The following is a 19877-nucleotide window of genomic DNA, read 5'->3' on the forward strand; positions in this document are numbered from 1 at the left end:
AGGAATGCCACACAGCTTCCCATCCATGACCCCTGGGGATACTGGGCAGCTCCTGCTTTTCCCTTGATGCTCAAAGCTAATTGGCATTCCCCCTGGAAGGAAGGGGGAATCAGCCAAAGGGGTCAGCAAAACCAGGTGGGACACGCTCCCGCTCCCTGTGTTGTTCCCAAGCCCCCAGGGATGGGATCAGCCACGCTGTGCCTGGCACCCTGAGGGCACAAACCCCAATCTCTGCTTCAATGGCAGAGCCCCCAATCTCCACTTCAATGGCAGCATTTGACTCCTTGTTCTGCCTTAAAACAGGAGTGTAGTGAGAGGAATGGGAAGGGGGTTGAGGAATGGGATAAGGGGCCAAGGAACAGGAAGGAGAAACCCCAATCCACTGGCACATGCACATCACCCCATTAAGAAGCATCTCCATCCCCACCCCTCAATCCAAAGCACAGCTGGCTCTGAGGAGCAGCCCCAGCCTCCCAGCCCCCAGGAGCCCCCCCAGGCCTCCCCCCAGCGAGAAAGGAGCTAAAAGTGCTACGTACAGCTCCAAAGCTCACCATTGGTGACCGGCCGTAGGCGGCCGCGGCGGCCGCCGGAGCGCGCCATGGGCGTCCGCAGGGCCGAGGCTGTGGGAGCAGGGACAGAGTCAGGGCTGGGGCACGGGCAGGGAGCAGAGCACAGCCACAGAAAAACCCAACACCATGGAGGAGGCCCAATCCCAGGCCCAACACCACCTTCCACCCAGCCCAGAGCACTGGGTGCCACATGCTGGGATTCCCTGGACGTCTCCAGGAATGGGCTCTCCACCACCTTCCCCTGGGCACCCCTTTCGCAAAGAAATTCCTCCTGATGTCCAACCTGAACTTCCTCTAGCACAGCTTGAGACTTGTCCCCTCATCCCAACACCGCTCACTCCATGACCAGACCTCCCTCCTCACCCCACTGGATTAGGTCCCCCCATAAACCTGACTCCCCATAAATTCAATCCCCCAGAGCTGCTGTTCCCCGTGGACAGGGACGAGCCGAAGCTGTGCTGGGGACACTGATGACACCGTGGTGACACTGGTACCCACCCAGAGGGTCCATGCCGCTGGGTTTGCCGGGCATGGGCCGCAGCCCCGGGGTGCTGCTGGTGCCCGGGGTGGGAGCGTCGTTCCTGGGCGTCGGAGTGTTGGACTTGAGGCCGGGCGTGGAGGATTTGTCGTTCTGAAGAGAGAAGGGATGGAGAAGGAGGGGTGAGCTCCAGCTGCTGGGACCCACACCCTGCCCCAGGGCCCCCCAGAGGGGACGTACGTGGCCCAGGTCCTTGGTCTTGGAGGAGGGAGTGCTGCTGGAGGAGGCCACCGAGGCTGGGCTGTTGGGAGCGTCGCCCTTCTTCAGCCCGCGGGCTTTGTCCAGGCCGTTCTCCGGGGGCGAATGGGCCGGGCTCACCCGGGGGGTGGCAGGGTCCTGAGAGGGGGAAAAGCCTTGGAATTCCCACAGAGGGAAGGAAGGACTCCCTCCAGCTTCCCCTTGAGGCCGGTGTTGGGAGGTCCCTAAGGAATCACCTCCCACATCCCAAACCCAGAGCTCACCTCATTGGAGACATCGACCACCAGGTCATCGCTCTTGTCACCATCGCTGTCCTGGAACACAAAATGTGTCACACCCCGCAGAGAACTCCAAAAACCGGGGGGATCAGCCCCCCGAGGAGCCAAACCACCTCCAGCAGCAGCAGGACACTCGGGCTGGAGATCAGGGGAAATTCCTTCATGGAAAAGGTGGTCAGGTGTTGGAAGGGGCTGCCCAGGGCAGGGGTGCAGCCAGCCAGGGGAGTGGATGTGGCACTTGGGGACACGGATTATGGTGGCCTTGGCAGTGCTGGGGGGTGGCTGTACGCAACAATCTCCAAGGCCTTTTCCAGCCTGAACGATCCCACGGTTCTCTGCCCCAGCTGACCCACATCACACCTGGAAAGCACCACCCCAATCCTGCTTTCTGCCCCCAGGTGCTGCCCCCGTGGCCTCAGAGCTGTCCCTGTCACTCACATATCGGCTCATGCTGTCCTTCTCCTCCGCTTTCCTCTTCTTGGAGTCGATGCTGTAGTCCGTGGAGCTCCTGTGCTTCTCGCTGGCCCGCAGGCTCTCCGAGGGGGACACGGAATTATTCTGTGGGACGGGAGAAGCTTTGAGAAACTTTGAAGGGGGAATAGAAAGAAACAAGGCTCCATGAGCAGCACAGCCCTGCCCCAGCAGGGATGAGACCCCCTGGTCCCCTCCATGCCACAGGACCCAGGGGACAGATCAACATCAGCCTCGCTGGGAGCACTGGGAATGCTGTGAGGATGCCCATGGACACCTGAGCTCCTTTGCTGCAATAGCAGGAAAATGCAGGAGGAGGTTGTTTATAGAAATATCTGGGAAAAGCCACACGGCCAGGAATGGCAGAGCGCAGTGCTCACGGCACAGCTCTGCTCATTGGGAATTCTGTCCTTGCCTTAAGCAGCAAAGCCCAGGGCATGCTGGCATTCCCAGGAAAGCTCCAGAGCGCAGGAGTTCTCCCTCTGGCAGAGCTGGGAGCCTCAGCCAGGCGGAGCAAAGGTACGGCTGCATCCCAGCCCTGGGAGCCGAAGGACATCCACAAAATGTCCTGGAAAACCCCCGTGACCAGGAGTGCCAGTGGCACAGGGGGAATTCCGCCCCTGCTCCAAGCAGCAAAGCCCAGGAGACGCTGGCATTCCCAGGGAATGCTGGAAGCAAACATGGCAGCATCATGAGGAGGATGCCTGACCCTGATCCCACATTCCCCCTCTCAGTCCCTGGGAGCAGCAGGATCTACCCCTGCTCCCTCCCCACACATTCCGTCCCCAGTTCCTGGGATCAGCAGGATCCATCCCCATTCTTCCCCCGCACATTCCCTCCCCAGCCCCCAGGAGAAGCAGGATTCATCCCTGTTCCCTCCCCTCGGTCCCTGGGATCAGCAGGATCCATCCCTGCTCTCTCCCTGCACATTCCCTGATCCATCCCTGCTCTCTCCCTGCACATTCCCTGATCCATCCCTGCTCTCTCCCTGCACATTCCCTGCTCCATCTCTGCTCATTCCGTGATCCATCCCTGCTCTCTCCCTCCCCTCAACCCCTGGGATCAGCAGGATCCATCCCTGCTCTCTCCCTGCACATTCCCTGCTCCATCCCTGCTCTCTCCCTGCACATTCCCTGCTCCATCCCTGCTCCCCCAGCCTGCCAGCCCCGCCGTTCCCGAGCCGTGCCCGCCTTTCTTCCCCGGCTGAAAGGGAGAACCAAAGCAGTTCATGTTTCTCCTCGGTCCCCACTAAGCAGCTTTGGATAACACGGAGCTCTTTCTTCCCAGGCAGTCATGCTGAAAACCCTCGCAGCTCCCAGAGAATCATGTCAGGCATTTAGAGGCATCGATCCATTCAGCCCCGCTCCTGGCCCGCCGCCAAGGAACTAAATATTTTTTATTGCACAGGCAAAGGCTGGGGAAAATATGAATGACTAACGCTGATTATCGCACACATTAAACCTCCACGGGGAATACCCCGGCTCGCAGTTTATGGATTGGGAAGCTGCCCGGCTCCGACGGCCCCCTGCCCGCCCCAGGAGCGGGTTAATGATGCCCAATTCCCCTCTGCCTCTCCCCCCTCGCAGAGCACTTCCCTTCCCCGCTCTCCAAAGGTCCGTTTGTGGGCTCAGGGCTGGCAGGAAATCGCTGCCAAGCCGCAGCTCAGCCGCCCTTTGTGTCCTGGCAGCTTTTCACACGGAATGCTGCGCTGGGGAACGAGCTCCGGGATCGCCCAGCCCCACCTGGACCCGGCCCCACCTTGTCAGCAGCACAGGGAGCTCAGGGACACCTGCAGAGCCTCCCTGCTCTGCCCCTTCCCATGGAATAATTCCTCCTGATGTCCCATTTTCCCTGACACCGGGGTGGGAGGTGCTGGCTCAGCCCCGTTCCATGAGCAGGAGCCAGCCCCCACCTGGCTCCTGCCTCCCTCCACATCCTCTCCATCCCTGCTCCCAGGGAATCCATCCCGAGGGCAGCCTCCGAGGTGGCTCCAAAATCCAGGGATTTTTCCTGGTTAGGAGCTGCTTGAGCAGCATAATTTGGAGAAATAACCAACCCCATCCCAGATTAGCTGAGCCCAAAAGATAACAGGGGAGCGATCAGGAATGAAGCAGCTTCCCTGACCACCCAGGGGATCTGGTCTGACCACATTCACTCAGCCAAAACGATGGAATTTCCTGACCTTCTGCCACAAGCAAAGGGATTTAAATCACATTTCCAAACCACCACCACCACGGAGAAGGTGACTCCTCTCACCCCAGCGCAGCTCTTCCAGGCAGGATGAGGGATTTTATTGCCTGGTTTATTATTTAATAAGAGCTGTGCCAAAGGCAGCCCTGCAGCTCCCAGCCACCAGGTGGGTTTTTAAGGGATAAATAAAACTCGGCCGTGCAGCCAGCAGAAAGTGGGAGCAAAAGGAAGGAATGGGACTTACTGCACTTGAGTCTCGCTCTTCAGGAGATGCCAGGGCACAGGGGAGGGCACAGCCAAAACAGAGACAGGAAAATAAAGCAAGTTAGGATAACTCTTAAAACAGAAAAATAAACCCAGAACCTCCTCGTGCTCTTAACTCAAACCCTTAAACTCCAGCCCTGTCTGGGCTCTCTCCAGCTTTAGAATCTCCCTCCATCCATGTCTCCCATCCAATTCCTCCCCTTTTTGTCCATGTGATTTATCTGGCCAAACACAGCTGGAAATGCCCTGGATCCAAAGGGAATGGCAGCAGCCCCAGGTGTGTCCCTGGAGTCACAGCTCCACAACAGGTGCATCTGTGATTGGTCTTGTGCGGTTGTTTCTAATTAATGGCCAATCACAGCCCAGCTGGCTTGGACTCTCTGTCCGAGACAGAAGCTTTTGTTATCATTCCTTCCTATTCTATTCTTAGCTAGCCTTCTGATGAAACCTTTTCTTCTATTCTTTTATATAGTTTTAATATAATATATATCATAAAATAATAAATCAAGCCTTCTGAAACATGGAGTCAGCTCCTCGTCTCTTCCCTCAACCTGAGACCCCTGTGAGCACGGTCACAGACAGGAGACCAGGAATGGCTTCATAGTGGAGAAGTGGAGATTTGGGTGGGATATTGGGAATGAATTGTTCCCTGTGAGGGTGGTGAGGCCCTGACACAGGGTGCCCAGACACCTGGATCCCTGGCAGTGTCCAAATCCAGCTCAGAGCACACTGGGACAGTGGGAAGTGTCATTTTTAACTTCCTCCCCTTTCCAACCAACGCAGCCCAGGCCTGTGGCAGCAGCAGCCCCGCTCACCTCTGTGGTCCAGGTCGTGGTGGTTCTTCTCGTCCTTGACGGCCAGGTGTGCCTGGCTGCCCAGGGCGCCGAGGGCCAGCAGCCCCGGCACCAGTGAGCTGGGAGGGAGCGGGGCAGGGGGGGTGGGAGGGACGCTCCGGGATGGGACGGGCCCGGTCGCGCCGGGAGCGGCCCCGCTGGATGCCTGGAAGGAGAAGCCCCGTTAGCAGGAGGGCAGGGGTACCCAGGGATGTACCCAGGGATGTACCCAGGGATGTACCCAGGGATGTCCCCAGGCGTGAGCAGGAGGGCAGGGGTACCCAGGGGTGTACCCAGGGGTGTACCCAGGGGTGTACCCAGGGATGTCCCCAGGGGTTAGCAGGAGGGCAGGGGTACCCAGGGGTGTACCCAGGGATGTACCCAGGGGTGAGCAGGAGGGCAGAGGTGCCCAGGGATGTCCCCAGGACACAGCACAGCCCATGGCACAGCACACACAGCTTGTCCCCCAGGACAATCCTGCATTCCCAGAATGCTCAGCCCTAAGGACGTGGTTAGTTTGGCTTTTCCAGCAGTAAAAAGGATAAAAAAATCCCTCAGGAATCCCATCCAGGAGGCAGAGAGACGCCATGGCTGGAGGGCAGCAGCTAAACCAGGCAGAGGGAGAACATTCCAGCACCCAGGAGCCTCCCAGGCAGCTCAGCACAGGGAAGTTCTGCTCATTTGGTCAGGAGCAGCTTCCAGGTGCTTCATGGTGGGAGGAAAACTCCACACAATGGCCTGATCCCATCCCAGGACCCTGCTGCTCCCAGCCCCTCCTGACAGCGGATAAATCCTGCAGGGATCCCCCATTCCCACCGTGGGGTTGGACATAAAACCCCACACTCCCTGGAGCTGCAGCCCAGCCAGGATGGCTCAGGGCCCCCAGCTGCTCCCAGCGGCTTTTTGGGAGTGAATCCCAGCACTCCTCCAGCCATGGAGATTCACTGCCTGCTCCAGCTGAGCTGCAAAAAGCTGAACTGCAGCTCTGGGGAGAGAAGGGAAAACCAGACATTCCCTGCTTCACACACAATCCTGGAAGAAAATCAGCTGAAATTCAGGGAGTGACTTCAGAGAGCCCCCAGGCCTGCCCTGGTGCAGCCAGGAGGGTCCTGGAGCTGGTGCTCCTGCCTGGGACCCTCCTCCCGGCCCCCGCAGCCCCTCCAGCAGCATCCCAGGGAAATCACATTTGGGTATCTGAGCACAACGGGAATCACGGGCTGGGGACACCCAGAACGAGGGGACACCCGGAACGAGGGGACACCTGGGCTGCAGCAGAGCCCTCCAGCCCACTCCAGGTCCCCACAAGCAATTTGGATCAGGATTTGTCCCAGGGCACTCTGAGGGGCAGGGATGGACAGCAGGACCTGCTGGCACAAGGGCCAGCCTGATGGACACCCCAGGAACACACCAAAACCACCCCAGGGATGGAGGGGTCCATCCATATTCCCACCAGTTCCATCACAGAAATTTCCAGCACATCTTGCCCAGAGCTGCAGGAGGTGCACCCAGGTGCCCGTGGATCCCTGGAATGTCCCTGCCATGGCAGAGGTGGCACTGGGTGGGCTTTAACCCCAAACCATTCCATGATTCCATGATTAGTATCCCCACATCACTGGGGGAACAGCCCTGGCCCGCTCCCGATGGAAGGACCCATTTTGGGCAGCAGAAGGCGACGTCCTGTCCCACTCCATGGACACAGCAGGATGGAGCAGGCCCTGGCAGGGTCACCCACCCCTTCCAGAGCTGCTTTGGGATGGAGAGGGAAATCCCCATCCAGAAGAAGATTCCAGGGGGGAGCTGAGGGCAGCCCCAGGCACAGGAGATCCATGGAAGCAGCTCTGATATCCCAGCTGCAGCAGGAGCCACATGGAGAAGGCCATCAGGCCTCTGCTGCAGGAAATCCACAAATCCCTGAGCCCTCCAGAAGCAGGAGCTGGTTCTGCCAGCAGGATGGGAAGCATCCTCAGGATGGACATTCCAGAGTGTCCCCAAACCAGGACATGGAGCAGAGCTGGGGCTGAGGGGCACAAGGTCGGTCCCTCGGCAGCTCCTCAGCGCCAGGATCAATCCTCTGGCACCAAAACAAATGGAAACAGATCCCTGGGGCTCTTCCCAATCCCCATTTCACAGCATTTCCACCCATTCGAGGGAGAGGCAGGGCTGGCCATTGTAGCAGAGCGTCATCCCAGAGAACGGCCCCGGGTGGTTCTCCAGCACCTCCAACATTCCCACATTGCTCTCCTGGGAGCTCTCCATTGGTATTTCCATAGCCCATCCCTGGAACACACCAAGAGCCAGTGGTTTATCCTCAGCAATCTCCAGCTTCCAGAAACATCTGCAGGCTGTAACTCATCCCAGCAGCTTTCCACCCAAAAAAGGGACGTGGCCTCGTGGAACAGCAGCACTCCAATTCCCAGGCTGTGGATGGCAATTCCAGCCCTGGAACAGCCCAGCCCCACCACCAGCGAGGCAGCAGCACCGTGGGGAGAAGAATCAGCACCTGGAGTTGCTCCAGCAGAGAAGAACAAACTGGGATTTCTTCCTGGTTTTCACGTTGCCAACAGGTAAATCCATCCACGGGCTCGGTGAGGAGCAGCCCCTCACAGGACACAGCATCCCTGGTGGCCCACAGCAACATCTCCAGGTGGGTTTGGTTTTCTCCCCTCTGGCAGTGAGAGCAGAATCCAAGTGGGATGTCCTGAAGCCCCATCCCCGTGTCCTGGGGTAGCCAAGGTCCCAAAGCAGGGCTGCAGAGCTCCATCCGTGTCCCAGGCAGGTCATTCCCATGGCAAGGAGAGCAGGGTGAGCCACGGAGCCTGGGCTCAGCCCAGGGTGGTGCTGCAGAATTCCCAGGTTCCCAGTGCACCATCCTTCCTGCACATCCCTCGGGAACAGCGCCCTGGAGGCTCCCAGGAGGGGCACAAAGCCCACCTGGGCACAGAGCTCCTGCTCGCCCCCAGTGTCCCCTGCTGGAAAGGGCCCTTCCCTCCCTTCCCATCCCTTATCCCAGCCCTGGAAATGCTGTGTTCCAACAGCACCACGGGGTGAGGGCTTCCTGCAGCATCCCAGGGATGGGGAGGCTCTTTGGGAACCCCAAACCCCCCTGGCCAGGGACTGAGGTCCTGCCGGACAGGTGACACACACAGCACAAGGGCTTGGAGCAACATTCCGGGATGGCAGAGTGACTGAGCCCATCCACAGCTCAGATCCCTCAGGATGCTGCCCTGGGGCTCCAACTGAATTCCAGCACCAGTTTGGGCTCCTCCTGTGCTGCAGGGAGTGCTGTCCCCAGAATCCCAGGAAACAGGGGCTGGGAGGGATGACAATCCCAGATAACAATCCCAGACAACAATCCCTGCACACCCAGCCCGGGGCAGCGCCCTCGGAGCTCCTCGGTGGCGTCACACAGACATGGGCACATGGGAAGAGGTTCCAAATTTGGGAGGAAGGCTGGCAGGGTGTGTCTGCTGGTGGAGTGGCTTTAATTGGATTATGTCCATCACGCTCCATGCCTTTGTTCCCGATTTAATGGTTCAGCACTTCAGTTCAGCGCCGGCGTTAAATTTAGTGACGGAGTTTAATCATTTCCAGGGCAATCATTTCCAGGGCTACAACCAAATCAAGGCTCCATTTCAGCCCAGCCTCGAGCGCAGGAGCTGCGAGACAATGGCCCAGATGCATAAAATTAACAGATCTTGACCTCAAAAGGGGCAAAAAAAGAGCTTTGCACCGCTTGGGTGGGAGTTTGGGTTCTGCAGCATCAGCACCGGGGCATTGGGGCAGGCTGGGGACAGTGGGGCCACCCAGAGCAAACCAAGCCAGGGATGTGTCCACGTGGGCAGCCCTACACAAACAACCAGCTGAGGGCAGGGCAAAACACCAACTCCTCTGCATCTTGGGGACTCGAGCTGGAGCTGCCACCCAAACCAGCCCCACGCTCCAGCAGGAGCCTGGAACCATCTCCAAAAATCATGGGAGGCCAAGGAATCATTGTCCCTTCAAGCCATGGAAGGCCGTGGAATCACCATCCCCTACCATAACAAACCACTCCATGCACAGAGGGGAAGGAAAAAAACCCAAATCCTTTGGATTCTGTGCCTTTGTGGGCACCAGAGCCGGTGCAGGAGCACAAATCTTCCACCCAAACCAGTGCCATGCTCTGGGATGAGCCTGGAACCAGCTCTGAAAGCCATGGAGTCACCATCCCCTCCAGCCAGCAGCAACCCTACAGCAACCAACCACTCCCTGCACAGAGGGGAGGAAAAAAGGCAAAATCCTCTGGGTTTTGTGCTCTGGAGCAGGTGCAGGAGCACGGACCCAGCGCCCACAGCCACTCCCCATCTCTGGCCAAGCCATGGAAGGCCGTGGGATCACGGAGCAGCAGCGTGTCCCTCCCTGCTGGGCCAGCCCAGGGGAGATGCCTGTGATTCCTCGTCAGGGAGGTGATTAAAGGGCTGGGCTGGCTGTTAATGACAGCAGGGCCTCGCTGTGACCCAGGGAAGCAATTAGCCAGGGAATGGGGGTCATGGGCCTCCTCATCCACCTTAATTGAATTCCAATATCTGCCACTTCCAGCAGCTCCTGCTCCATCCCCGAACTGGTGAGGAGCAGCAGGAGGGTGCAGTGTCACCCCAAAACTCATCTGCCATTCCTGGGGCACTTCCCAAGAGGCACCACCCCACCACGAGGGATCCAGCTGCTTCCTCATTCCCAAAAAGTGCAGGAGCCCAGAGCACGATTCCACAGTGGGTGACACCCATAAAATACAGGAAAATGGAGGGAAGAGCAAGTTAGACACAGAGAATTACAAAGATCCTTGAAGCCTACGAAGGGTAAATAGTCATTAAAAAATAAATATAATTATAAATGAGTATTTTCTGGGAAACAAAGCCAGAGAAGCACTGGAGCCACCTGCCCAGGACGTGGATTGGGAATTCCCATGTCCCAGGGTTTGCTGCAGGACCAAGGCAGGGACAGCAATCACAGAAATGATTAGAATTGTTAATTTTCAATCAGAACCCCTCAATCTGTGCAGGGGGGAAAGGGTCAATGCATGGAACAACAACTCCGCCGAGGGCACAGCACATTCCACACCAACAGCCCGGCAGAGACAAGCCTGGCCTCAGGGGCTGGGGAGGCTCCCATCCCAAATCCCCCCAGGAACATCCCACTGGAATCCCAGAGCTGCCAGGGAGGCAGCAGCTCCCCGCCCTGTCCTGCTGGGGGCCAGACTGGGGCCGTTTTGGGGTTTTGGGACAGCCAGGAGCTGTGGGATTGGGGCCGTTTTGGGGTTTGGGGACAGCCAGGAGCTGTGGGATTGGGGCAGTTTTGGGGTTTTGGGATGGCTGGGGTCTGGGAGCCGCCCTGGGTGCCCTCCTGAGTGCAGGGTTGCCTCTGGATATGGTAAATGATAGGAATAAAAGGGGAATACACACGGTGAGAGGCAGATTGGGAAGTCCACGTACCCCGATGATAGCATTCAACTCCGTCATTGTCACTTGCTTGGCACGTTCAACAGCCTGGGCCACCTGCTGTTGGTGCTGCGGGGACACAGGGCCTGGGTCACTCACAGCCCAAGTGCAGGACCCCCCCAGGCATGGTTCCCCTGCTTTTGGGCCCTATTTTGCCCGTTTTTCCCTATTTTTTTTGCCCAGTTTTGTGTGCAGCAGCCCAGGGGCACCTCCCAGCTCCTCAGGGAAAAGGGAAAGCCTCTCGGAGCCTTTTGGGCTCAGTGCAGCCCCCCAAGCTGAGCAGAGCCCCTGCAGGGCCCAGTCCTGTCCATGCCAAGGGTTCTCCAGCACTCAGGCAGGATTTAAATCCCATCTCTCACATCCAGCCCCCACCCAGGGGCCCAGCACTGCCTGCGAGGGAGGGGAAACCCCTGGGAGAAGCTGCACCCCCTCAAAGAGGGCGTGGAAAAGTCCTTACCTCTTGTGACAGAAAAGGCATGATCTGGGCTAAAATCGTGTTCAGTCTTTTAGCAATTTCTGTCTGAAAAAAGGGAAGAAGGAAAAGCAGCAGTCAGCACCCAGCAGCGGCCTCCCACGGGTGCCACAGGGCTTCCTGGCAGCAGCATGGTGACCCCTTCCTGTCCCTTCCCAAAATCCCCTGCCTGTCCCCTGCCACAGATCCCCTGCCTGTCCCCTCTTCCTTCCCAAAATCTCCTCTCTGTCCCCTCTCCCTTTCCCTTTCCAAAATCCCGTCTCTGACCCCTCTCCCTTTCCCTTTCCAAAATCCCCTCCCTGTCCCCGCTCCCTGTCCCCTCCCAAAATCCCCTCCCTGTCCCCTCCCAGCAGAGGCACTGGGAGCCCCCTCAAGCTCCCCATCCCACAGACACTTCCCTGCTTCCCTGGGACACCTCCCATGCCCTTCCCAGCACGGGATGAGTGTCCTGGCAGTGCCACACCAGCCTGGACTGCCCTGGCTCCGAGCAGACAGCCAGGCCCATCCAGGGAGCAGCTGCTGCATCCCAGCAAATCCAGGGTTTGGTGGTCCCTCCATCTCCTCCCGCTCCCAAGGCTGCAGTGGGGGGTTGGTTTCCCCGCAACACACCTTGGCAAAGCCACTGCCCTGTGCAGGGAGCTGAGTCCCCACCAGGGCTGGGGTTCTGCTCTGCTCCCTGCCCATGGGTGGGATTCCCTTTGCCAGCCTCACATCCTGCTCTGCAAACAGCCTGGATGCACCAACACCTGCCAGCTGCACCCTGGGGGAAAAACCCCAAAGGACACCCAGCCCTTGCTGGGGATGGCTGGGACACGCTGCTCCTGCTACACAAACAGCCCAACAAGCACCATCAACATTCCCAGCAGCACCAGGGAATGGAGACACCGGGAAAATCCTGACCTGCCCCAGCCTGGAGCCACCCCCATGGAGGGAACAACCCCACAGACCCCAGAGCTCTGGGTCCTGCTCCAAGGGGTCCCCAGAGAGCTCCCCATGGGCTGCAAAGCCACAGGAACACTCCTGGCCATCCTGTTCTCCAGAAGCACTCCCGGTGATTGGGTTACACCTGATGCTTTCTTAGGAATTAGCTCCGTGGGAGCTTCCAGGGATGTTCCTGGTGGGATGGCCATGTCCCTCTCCAGGGATGGCTGCGCCCCTCCCCAGGGATGCTCCTGGTGGGATGGCCATGTCCCACTGCAGGGATGGCTGTGTCCCTCTCCAGGGATGCTCCCAGTAGGACAGCCGTGTCCTGGCTCCCAGGAGCGGCCGCGAGGATCCAGCGCCACAACAATGGCCGGGGCCGAGCGCTGGCAGGGAATCAAACGCCCTGAAATTCCTTCCGCCAGCCCCAGCAGCTCCTTATCAACAACACGAGAGATTAACCGGGAGAGCTCCGGCCTCCTGCTGGCAGGGAGCCTCCTTCCCAGGACAGCCACAGCCACCATCTCCTCCCAAACCCCGCCGTGCTCCCCACATCACCCCAAAGCCTCACCCTGCTGATCCCACAGCTCAGCTCCCTGGGACAGCTCCTACAGCACCCATGGGGTTTAAGCCCAGCCAAACCAAAGGAGCCATCAGCTCCACCTGCTCTCAAGCACTCTGAAGAAGATCCCCAAATATCCTAATTTGGGGTAGAAACCCCAAAGGACACCCAGCCCTTGCTGGGGATGGCTGGGACACGCTGCTCCTGCTACACAAACAACCCAACAAGCACCATCAACATTCCCAGCACCACATAAACAAGGAGACAACAAGTAAATCCTGATCTGCCCCAGCCTGGAGTCACCCCCGTGGAGGGAACAGCCCCACAGACCCCAGAGCTCTGGGTCCTGCTCCAAGGGGTCCCCAGAGAGCTCCCCATGGGCTGCAAAGCCACAGGAACACTCCTGGCCATCCTGTTCTCCAGAAGCACTCCCGGTGATTGGGTTACACCTGATGCTTTTCTTAGCAATTCCAGAGGCAGGGAACGTGCTGGCACACCGTGCCAAGGCAGGGACGGCTGGAAGTGACCACAGCTTGGACTCAGGTACCCTGGCCACAGCCACCAGTCAGTGGGATCATCATGGCCCCGAGCGTGAGGATGCACGGATCCAGCAGGCAGCCGGGGATCACGGACTCCTGGAACAGTTTGGTCAGATGGGACTTCAAAGCTCATCCAGTTCCACTCCCTGCACCTTCTAGGAGCCCAGGTTGCTCCAGCCTGGCTTTGGACTCTTCCAGGAATGGGGCAGTCACAGTCACAGTGTCCCAGCCCCCTTTCAGGGAAGGATTCCTTCCCAGTATCCCTGTGTCCCACCACTGCAGGGACACTCTGCCATGGTGACCCCTGTCCCCAGCACCAGGCTCTGGCCAGCACAGGGTTTTCAGCACCCAACGCTCCCACAGCTCCAAGTGCCAACCCCAAGCCCAGCCCTGGCGCCGTGGCCGGAGCAGCCAGGCTGGCACCACGAGTGCCACCAGCCCCTGTGGTGCCACTGCCGTGCCCTGCCATGGGAAAAGCTCCTTCCAGCCTCTTTGGCACTGGCACTTTGATCAGATTATATTTAGCTGCAGCTGCATTAAAGATTTATTCCTCCAGCTCCAGCCCTTGGATTGGGATGCAGCAAGCACAGCCGCTGCTCCAGGGGCTCTGCCCTGGCAGCTCTGCCCTGGCAGCTCCCAGGTTCTAGAACAAATCTGATCCATGTTTGAGGGGAGAACACCAGCCAGCCTCCCTCGGCTGCAGCCTGGAAAAACACAGCATCCAGCCAAGCTGATCCCATGGAGCAGGAAGGGAAGGAGCTGGGTTTTCCCCGGACAGCCCTGACCAGCAGCACACACGATGCTTCCACCTTTAAATGCAAAATTTCCAAGCGAGATGTGAAGCCAAACTCCCCATTCCACACAGAAAGAGACTTCCCACGTGGGATCAGGCAGAGAGATATTGGATGTCCAAAATATTATGTTTACAACCGTGAGGTTTCCTGCGAACACGAGATTCAATCATCTTTAAATATTTGCTCACTTTCCCTCTCCCCATTCCCTGGCACGTTAAACTCCAGTTGTCCCCATTAAAACTTTAACTGGGAGTGAAGGGGATTCTCTGGAACGCCAGGAACAGGGGAGGGCTCCCTGCCTGACACCTTCCCCTTCACAGGGCTCATCCATCACCTTGCCCAGAGCCCCTGAGCCCCACCTCAGCTGCTCCTGCCAAGGAAAGCCTCCATTCCCACCGCGGGTTGCCATGGCAATTCCAGCTCCGCATCCCCTTCCGCTGCCCTGCATCTTCCCTGGACCAGGGCGGATCAAACACCCGGAGGGGGCACGGGGAGAGGCTCCCAAACACCTCCTGGCTGTTAAAAAGGGCAAGGAGTCGGGAGAAGCTGAAATCCCAGCTAATCCCCCCTCGCTGTGTGCCCCTGCCAGGAATCTGCCCTGCTCCCTGCCCGGAGCCTCCCGGCGTGGGGTTTCAGTGAAACCAGAGAAAACATCTGCACCGGTGATAAATCAACACCGGCACCACTTGGCCCCGGCTGAGGCTCCTGTCACCTGCTCTCAAAATGGCCAGAGCCACCAGCAGCATCCCAAGCACTTGGGGACACGGGGAGCTGCTGCTGGCACTGCCTGGGAGAGGTGGCAGCTCGGTGTTAAATAGCTGGGGCTGCCTGGGCCCCGCAGCTCCTGCACTCCCGTCCCTACACCTGGATGGGGCAGAGGGAATTTAAAAATAACCCCCCGGATGTCAGTCATGGCAGAGGCAGAGCAGCCTTAAAACTGCCCCAAAAGCTGGGAGTGCAGAGCTCCAGGCTGGATCCAGGGTAGGGGGGACACCCCAGACAGGGCTCTGGGCACTGGGGACACTCCTTGCGCCAGATTGTCTCAGCTTGGGATGTCCAGGAGGCAAAGGGGAGCTGCAGGGATGTGCCAGACCCGGGGTGACCCCCCCAGACAGGTTCCAGCATCTCCCCCATTGCACAGGACAGCACACAGATCCCTCCTGGGCTCCCTGCTCCTGGGAGGATGGAGACGCCATCAGGGACCAGCCCCACAGGCACTGCTCAGCATCCCAAAAAACCCTGCACAGGACACCCCAAAAAAACCCCAAACAGCAACCCCAAACCTGCAGAGAACACCCCAAAACCCCCTGCACAGGACAACCCCAAAACCCCCTGCACACATCACACAGCCCTCAACCTCTCCCCCAGATGGAAAATATTCTCCGTGGGGAAGGGAATCCCACCAGGCCGTGGCAGGTGGAGATTTTGGGCCACGCCAGCCCCAAGCCCAGCCTGCCCTTGCTGCTGGGTTTATGCAGTGGGATGAAGGATGGGGAGAAGGAGCTGAACACAGAACACTGCACAACACCCCAAAACATATATAACACATCCTCAAATCCAGGAATCTCCAGAGGTGGGAGGGAACACCAGGATTATCCAAGGCCCTGCACAGACACCCCACCAATCCCCACCCTGTGCCCCAGAGCGTTGTCCAAACGCTCCTGTAGCTCTGGCAGCCTCGGGAATGCAACCATTCCCTGGGAAAGAACAAATCCATCCCTACACCCACAGGGCACCCTAAACCCCTGCAGGGGCTGCAGGAACACAGCACCAGCACCACCCCACAGCCCCCAACCTTCTCCTCGTCTCCAAAGCACAGCTCCCCCCACAAACACCCCGTGGTGATTCCCCAAAGGCTCTGCACCCCACAGCCCCCTGCAGACCCCCCCAAACCCTCCTCCCCCGGCAGGAGGAGGAGTAAATCACACGAGGCGTGAAGCACCAGCAGCATTTGTTGAAACCAGGATATTGTCTCTTTAAGCACATGAAAATCAGGCCCTTGAGCAGTGTGGTTCTCACTCGGGCGCACAATTATGGGTACTTTCAGCTGTCTACCACTATTTCAAGTGCTCTCTCCAAGCGGGCTGTCAATGGCATGTTGAAAGCTATTTGTGGCTGCTATCGTTATTAGCAAAGTGGAGAGCCTGGCTGATGAGAATTAAATTCAGGGCGGGGGCGTGCAGGGGCAGGACACAGCCCCTCATTAGGGAATTACCACCAGCAATGGGGTAAAGCTTGCAGAGACCCCCGAAACTCAGCCAGGAGCCCCCAGAATTCACCCAGGAACCCCCAAAACTCAGCCAGGGAAGACAGAATTCCCTTCTGCCTTGGGAGTGCTGAGAGCACAGCTCGCAAATTACTCGGCTTCTGAAGTATTTAGCAAATTATTACCTGGCACTCCTTGCTAACGAGCGCGACAGAAAGGATATTGTGTTCCTAGAATATTCTAGAAACACACACACATACACACACAAAAAGCTGCCTCTCTCCCCTGGAAGTGTTGGGGGCTTTAGGCTTGTTCCAAGCATTAGGCAGGGAAACAAGAAGTGCTTCTGTGGAGCGTTCTCAGCCATAACAAGGAATCAAAGGCAGCACAAAGGTTCTGTCCTCCGAGGTGTCCCGTTTCCCCACGCAAAATGCGTTTTCCTTTTGGAATGGTTATTGCCCTCGGCGATTATCCACGGAGATCTGCACAGAAACAATGCACGGCCGACAGGGGAAGGGAAGTTTCTTTTGGAAAAATCAATTAACCCGACCGAAAAAAAAAAAAACCAAAAAGGAAAAAAAGTTTTGTCGGCGTTTCAAAAGAAAACTCCTGATTGGAGCCGGGTTTAGGAAAGCTGAGCCCGGGGAATGAGTTGAGTGCAGCAGGAAGACTGATGTAAGGAGCATTTCACTGCAACCGACTGGGGAATCACTTCCTAAATATTTCCTTGCATATGGAGTTGTTTATGAAACTCCATTTTTTTCCTAACGAGAAACAAAACGAGAAGAAAGGGGAGGGGGGGAGGCAAAAAAAAACCCCAACCCCACACGCAGCCACATATGCACACACTTAATATTCAGCGTGGAAGAGATAATCTGTTATATAAGCCCACAGACAGACAATCCCCTTTTGCTTAAAGATGAAGTATCCATCAATGTTTGTCTGGAGCAGATGTAATCACAAGCAGTCAAGTCTGGAGGGCAGGACACTGCATGAATAATTCAAGCACTTCAGTCTACTTGATTGTGTGCAGATAAACACAAGTCAACCGCTAAACAGGTCAGCTGATAAACTTGTTTGTTCAGGACCAGCCACCCTCAGCCAGATGCCGGCAGGACCACGCCGCAATTAGCGGGATGCCTTGCGGGATGCCTGCCGGGGGGATGCTGCGCCAGGGATGCCTTTCAGGGGATGCTGCGGCCCCGCAGAGGGGGGAAAGCCCTCCCCGGGCTCCCGCTGCGGTCCGGCGCTCCCCGCTCGCCCCATTTTCGCCTGGAAGCGCAGCCCGGGCTGCTTTGTTTGTTTGCTCCGCGCTGCTGTCAATTAGAGAAGGAGACAGCTCCAGCTTGCCCCGGTTCCCGGCAGCGGGCACGCAGCAGATGTCACCGGGAAGCGCCCGGGCGGGCACGGGATGCTGCGGGAATCGCTCGCACGGCTCCCAGCAAAGCGGGGACCACGCCGGGCCTCCTGGCTGCCGGCACCGGGAAGCACCGGGACGGGCGGGGCGCCGCCAAACCTCGGGACGCACCCATGGACCGGGGGGAAACACTTGGGAACGTCTTGGGAATGGCATCTCCCAGCGAGGGAACCAACCCGGCATCTCCCAGGCCATCATTCCAGCATCTCCCAGCGAGGGAACCAAGCCAGCATCTTGGGGTGTCATTCCAGCATCTCCCCCAGCATCCTGGGCCATCATTCCAGCATCTCCCACCGAGGGAACCAAGCCAGCATCTCCCAGGCCATCATTCCAGCCTCTCCCAGCGAGGGAACCAACCCAGCATCCTGGGGTGTCACTCCAGCATCTCCCCCAGCATCTCAGGCCATCATTCCAGCATCTCCCAGCACTGAGCAGAGCCATCCAGCACCCAGGTAGGAGGAGGGTGGGCAGAGGAGACCCTCTGCCCCAAGAGCCTGGGCTGGGGTCCCTCCAGGTGACCCCAGAGTCCCCTGGGTGTTGCTGAGGTGGCCGCAGGCTCTGTGTCCCTCTGGCCACACCAACGCCGTCCCTTCCTGGCAGGAGGCCGGGCCTAGCCCACAATCCCGAATTTTGGGGTGTTCCCGAGCACCCCAGCTCAAAGCTGGCCGCGTTCCCCCGAGCTCGGGGGTCCCGCAGCCCCCACGCAAGGACCCCGGGGCCGGGCAGCGGCCCCCGAGCGGGGAGTCGGGATTATCTGCGTGGAAGGAGATATTTATAAAAAACTGAAGACTAAGCAGGAATTATTTTCGCTGCCCCGTGACTACGGCGCAGCAAGGCGAGGGGAGGAAGAGAGAGGCGCATTCAGAGACGCTGCTTTGCATCTCATCAGCGCCCTGCGAGCCTCCTCGGAGGAGGAGGGCGATGCCGCTATTAAGCCAAACCACTTTGGAGTTGAATGGGGCTGATTTGCGAGCGGCAAAGTTGATGTCAACTTCTATCTGCCCTAAGTTCTTAATTAGAACTCCTTCTAAAACCAGTAAGCAGCAGCAGCACAAATAATCAGGTCTAATCTCAATAATAACTTTATTCCTTTAAGTTTTACCATCATGTGCGCAGCCTTTAGGCTCTTTACCGATAATCTTATCAAGGTAGCACACCACATTCTGCTGGGGCCTTTTCTCTATTTTTTCCTTCAGGCAAGTTACACATTAGAGAAGACTGGGAGGGAGGGGAGGGAGGAAAAAAAAAAAAAACCGACAAAACCAAAACCCCAACCAGCCCCAAACATTGCTTCACTTCCCAGATGCAAAGACAACTCCGTGCCATTGAGCAACACGCGGTGAGCTCTGGAGATAATTCCCGGCTCGGTCTCACGCTCCGGCAGGGCCGGGAGCTGGGGATGACCTTACAAACAGCCCTGCTGTACCCACAACACGAGCAGAGGCCAGCACAGCCCCTATCAGTGTTTTCCAAGCCTTGGGAACGCGCTATTCCAGGTATTGACCTCCCAGCACGGGAGGCGAGGCTGTTCTCACCTCTTTGCATAAACATGCTGCCGAAAACCGAAATTCCTCGTGAATATCGACAAAATAACCCCACCGAGTGCCATCAACCTGCGGTGCCAATTTAACAGCCGGGCCGCGGGATCCCACCTGGAGTCACATCCCTGCCTCCAGCACTTATTCCCCATTTAGTGCAATCAGGGCCGATTTTACCTCAGGTGGAGGAAAAGGGCAACAGGAGATCAATCAATCGCAACTTCCCCCCTCGAAATTACTCACCTGTTTGTGCATTTCAATATTCAAACCGTACGACATTTCGTAGTACTGGGGAAGGAGAGAAAAAAATAGAAATAAATTCAATTAAACACGAGAGCCAAGGAGAATTTGAATTCAATTCACAGAAGGCATTTGCATAAGGTCATTACCAAAAAGCATCCTGGGCAAAACTGGGCTTAAAGCACGGGTAGCCAAGGAAATTACACCTTATAATAAGCAGATGTTTATGGGTTTAACTGGCAGGCACTTAACGAGGGGACACTCCTTTTGACTCCTGTTTTCTCCTCCTAAGCTACTTAGAAAAACAAAGAGGCGCAGAGCTGGGTGACAGGCGTCTGCTCAGCCCTGGCAGAACAGGTACAGCCCGGAGTCTGGC

The 19877-nt window shown here is 57.7% G+C and overlaps 1 protein-coding gene across 1 annotated transcript in view; it reads right to left on the reverse strand.

Annotated features, from left to right (window-relative positions):
* The window catches only part of TLE3 (TLE family member 3, transcriptional corepressor), a 25510-nt gene extending 5966 nt beyond the window's left edge, over window positions 1–19544 (reverse strand). The window contains 10 exon segments of the mRNA XM_031059682.1: window positions 537–620; window positions 916–1200; window positions 1288–1443; window positions 1569–1619; window positions 2022–2141; window positions 4489–4505; window positions 5324–5507; window positions 10777–10881; window positions 11270–11332; window positions 19505–19544. Of these exon segments, the coding sequence (XP_030915542.1) occupies window positions 537–620; window positions 916–1200; window positions 1288–1443; window positions 1569–1619; window positions 2022–2141; window positions 4489–4505; window positions 5324–5507; window positions 10777–10881; window positions 11270–11332; window positions 19505–19540 (1101 nt within the window). The 5' untranslated portion in view covers window positions 19541–19544.
* Window positions 19545–19877: the final 333 nt, after the last annotated feature.

This window comes from Geospiza fortis, unplaced genomic scaffold, assembly GCF_000277835.1.
Source record: "Geospiza fortis unplaced genomic scaffold, GeoFor_1.0 scaffold2, whole genome shotgun sequence".
In the NCBI taxonomy this organism is placed as follows: Eukaryota; Metazoa; Chordata; class Aves; order Passeriformes; family Thraupidae; genus Geospiza; species Geospiza fortis.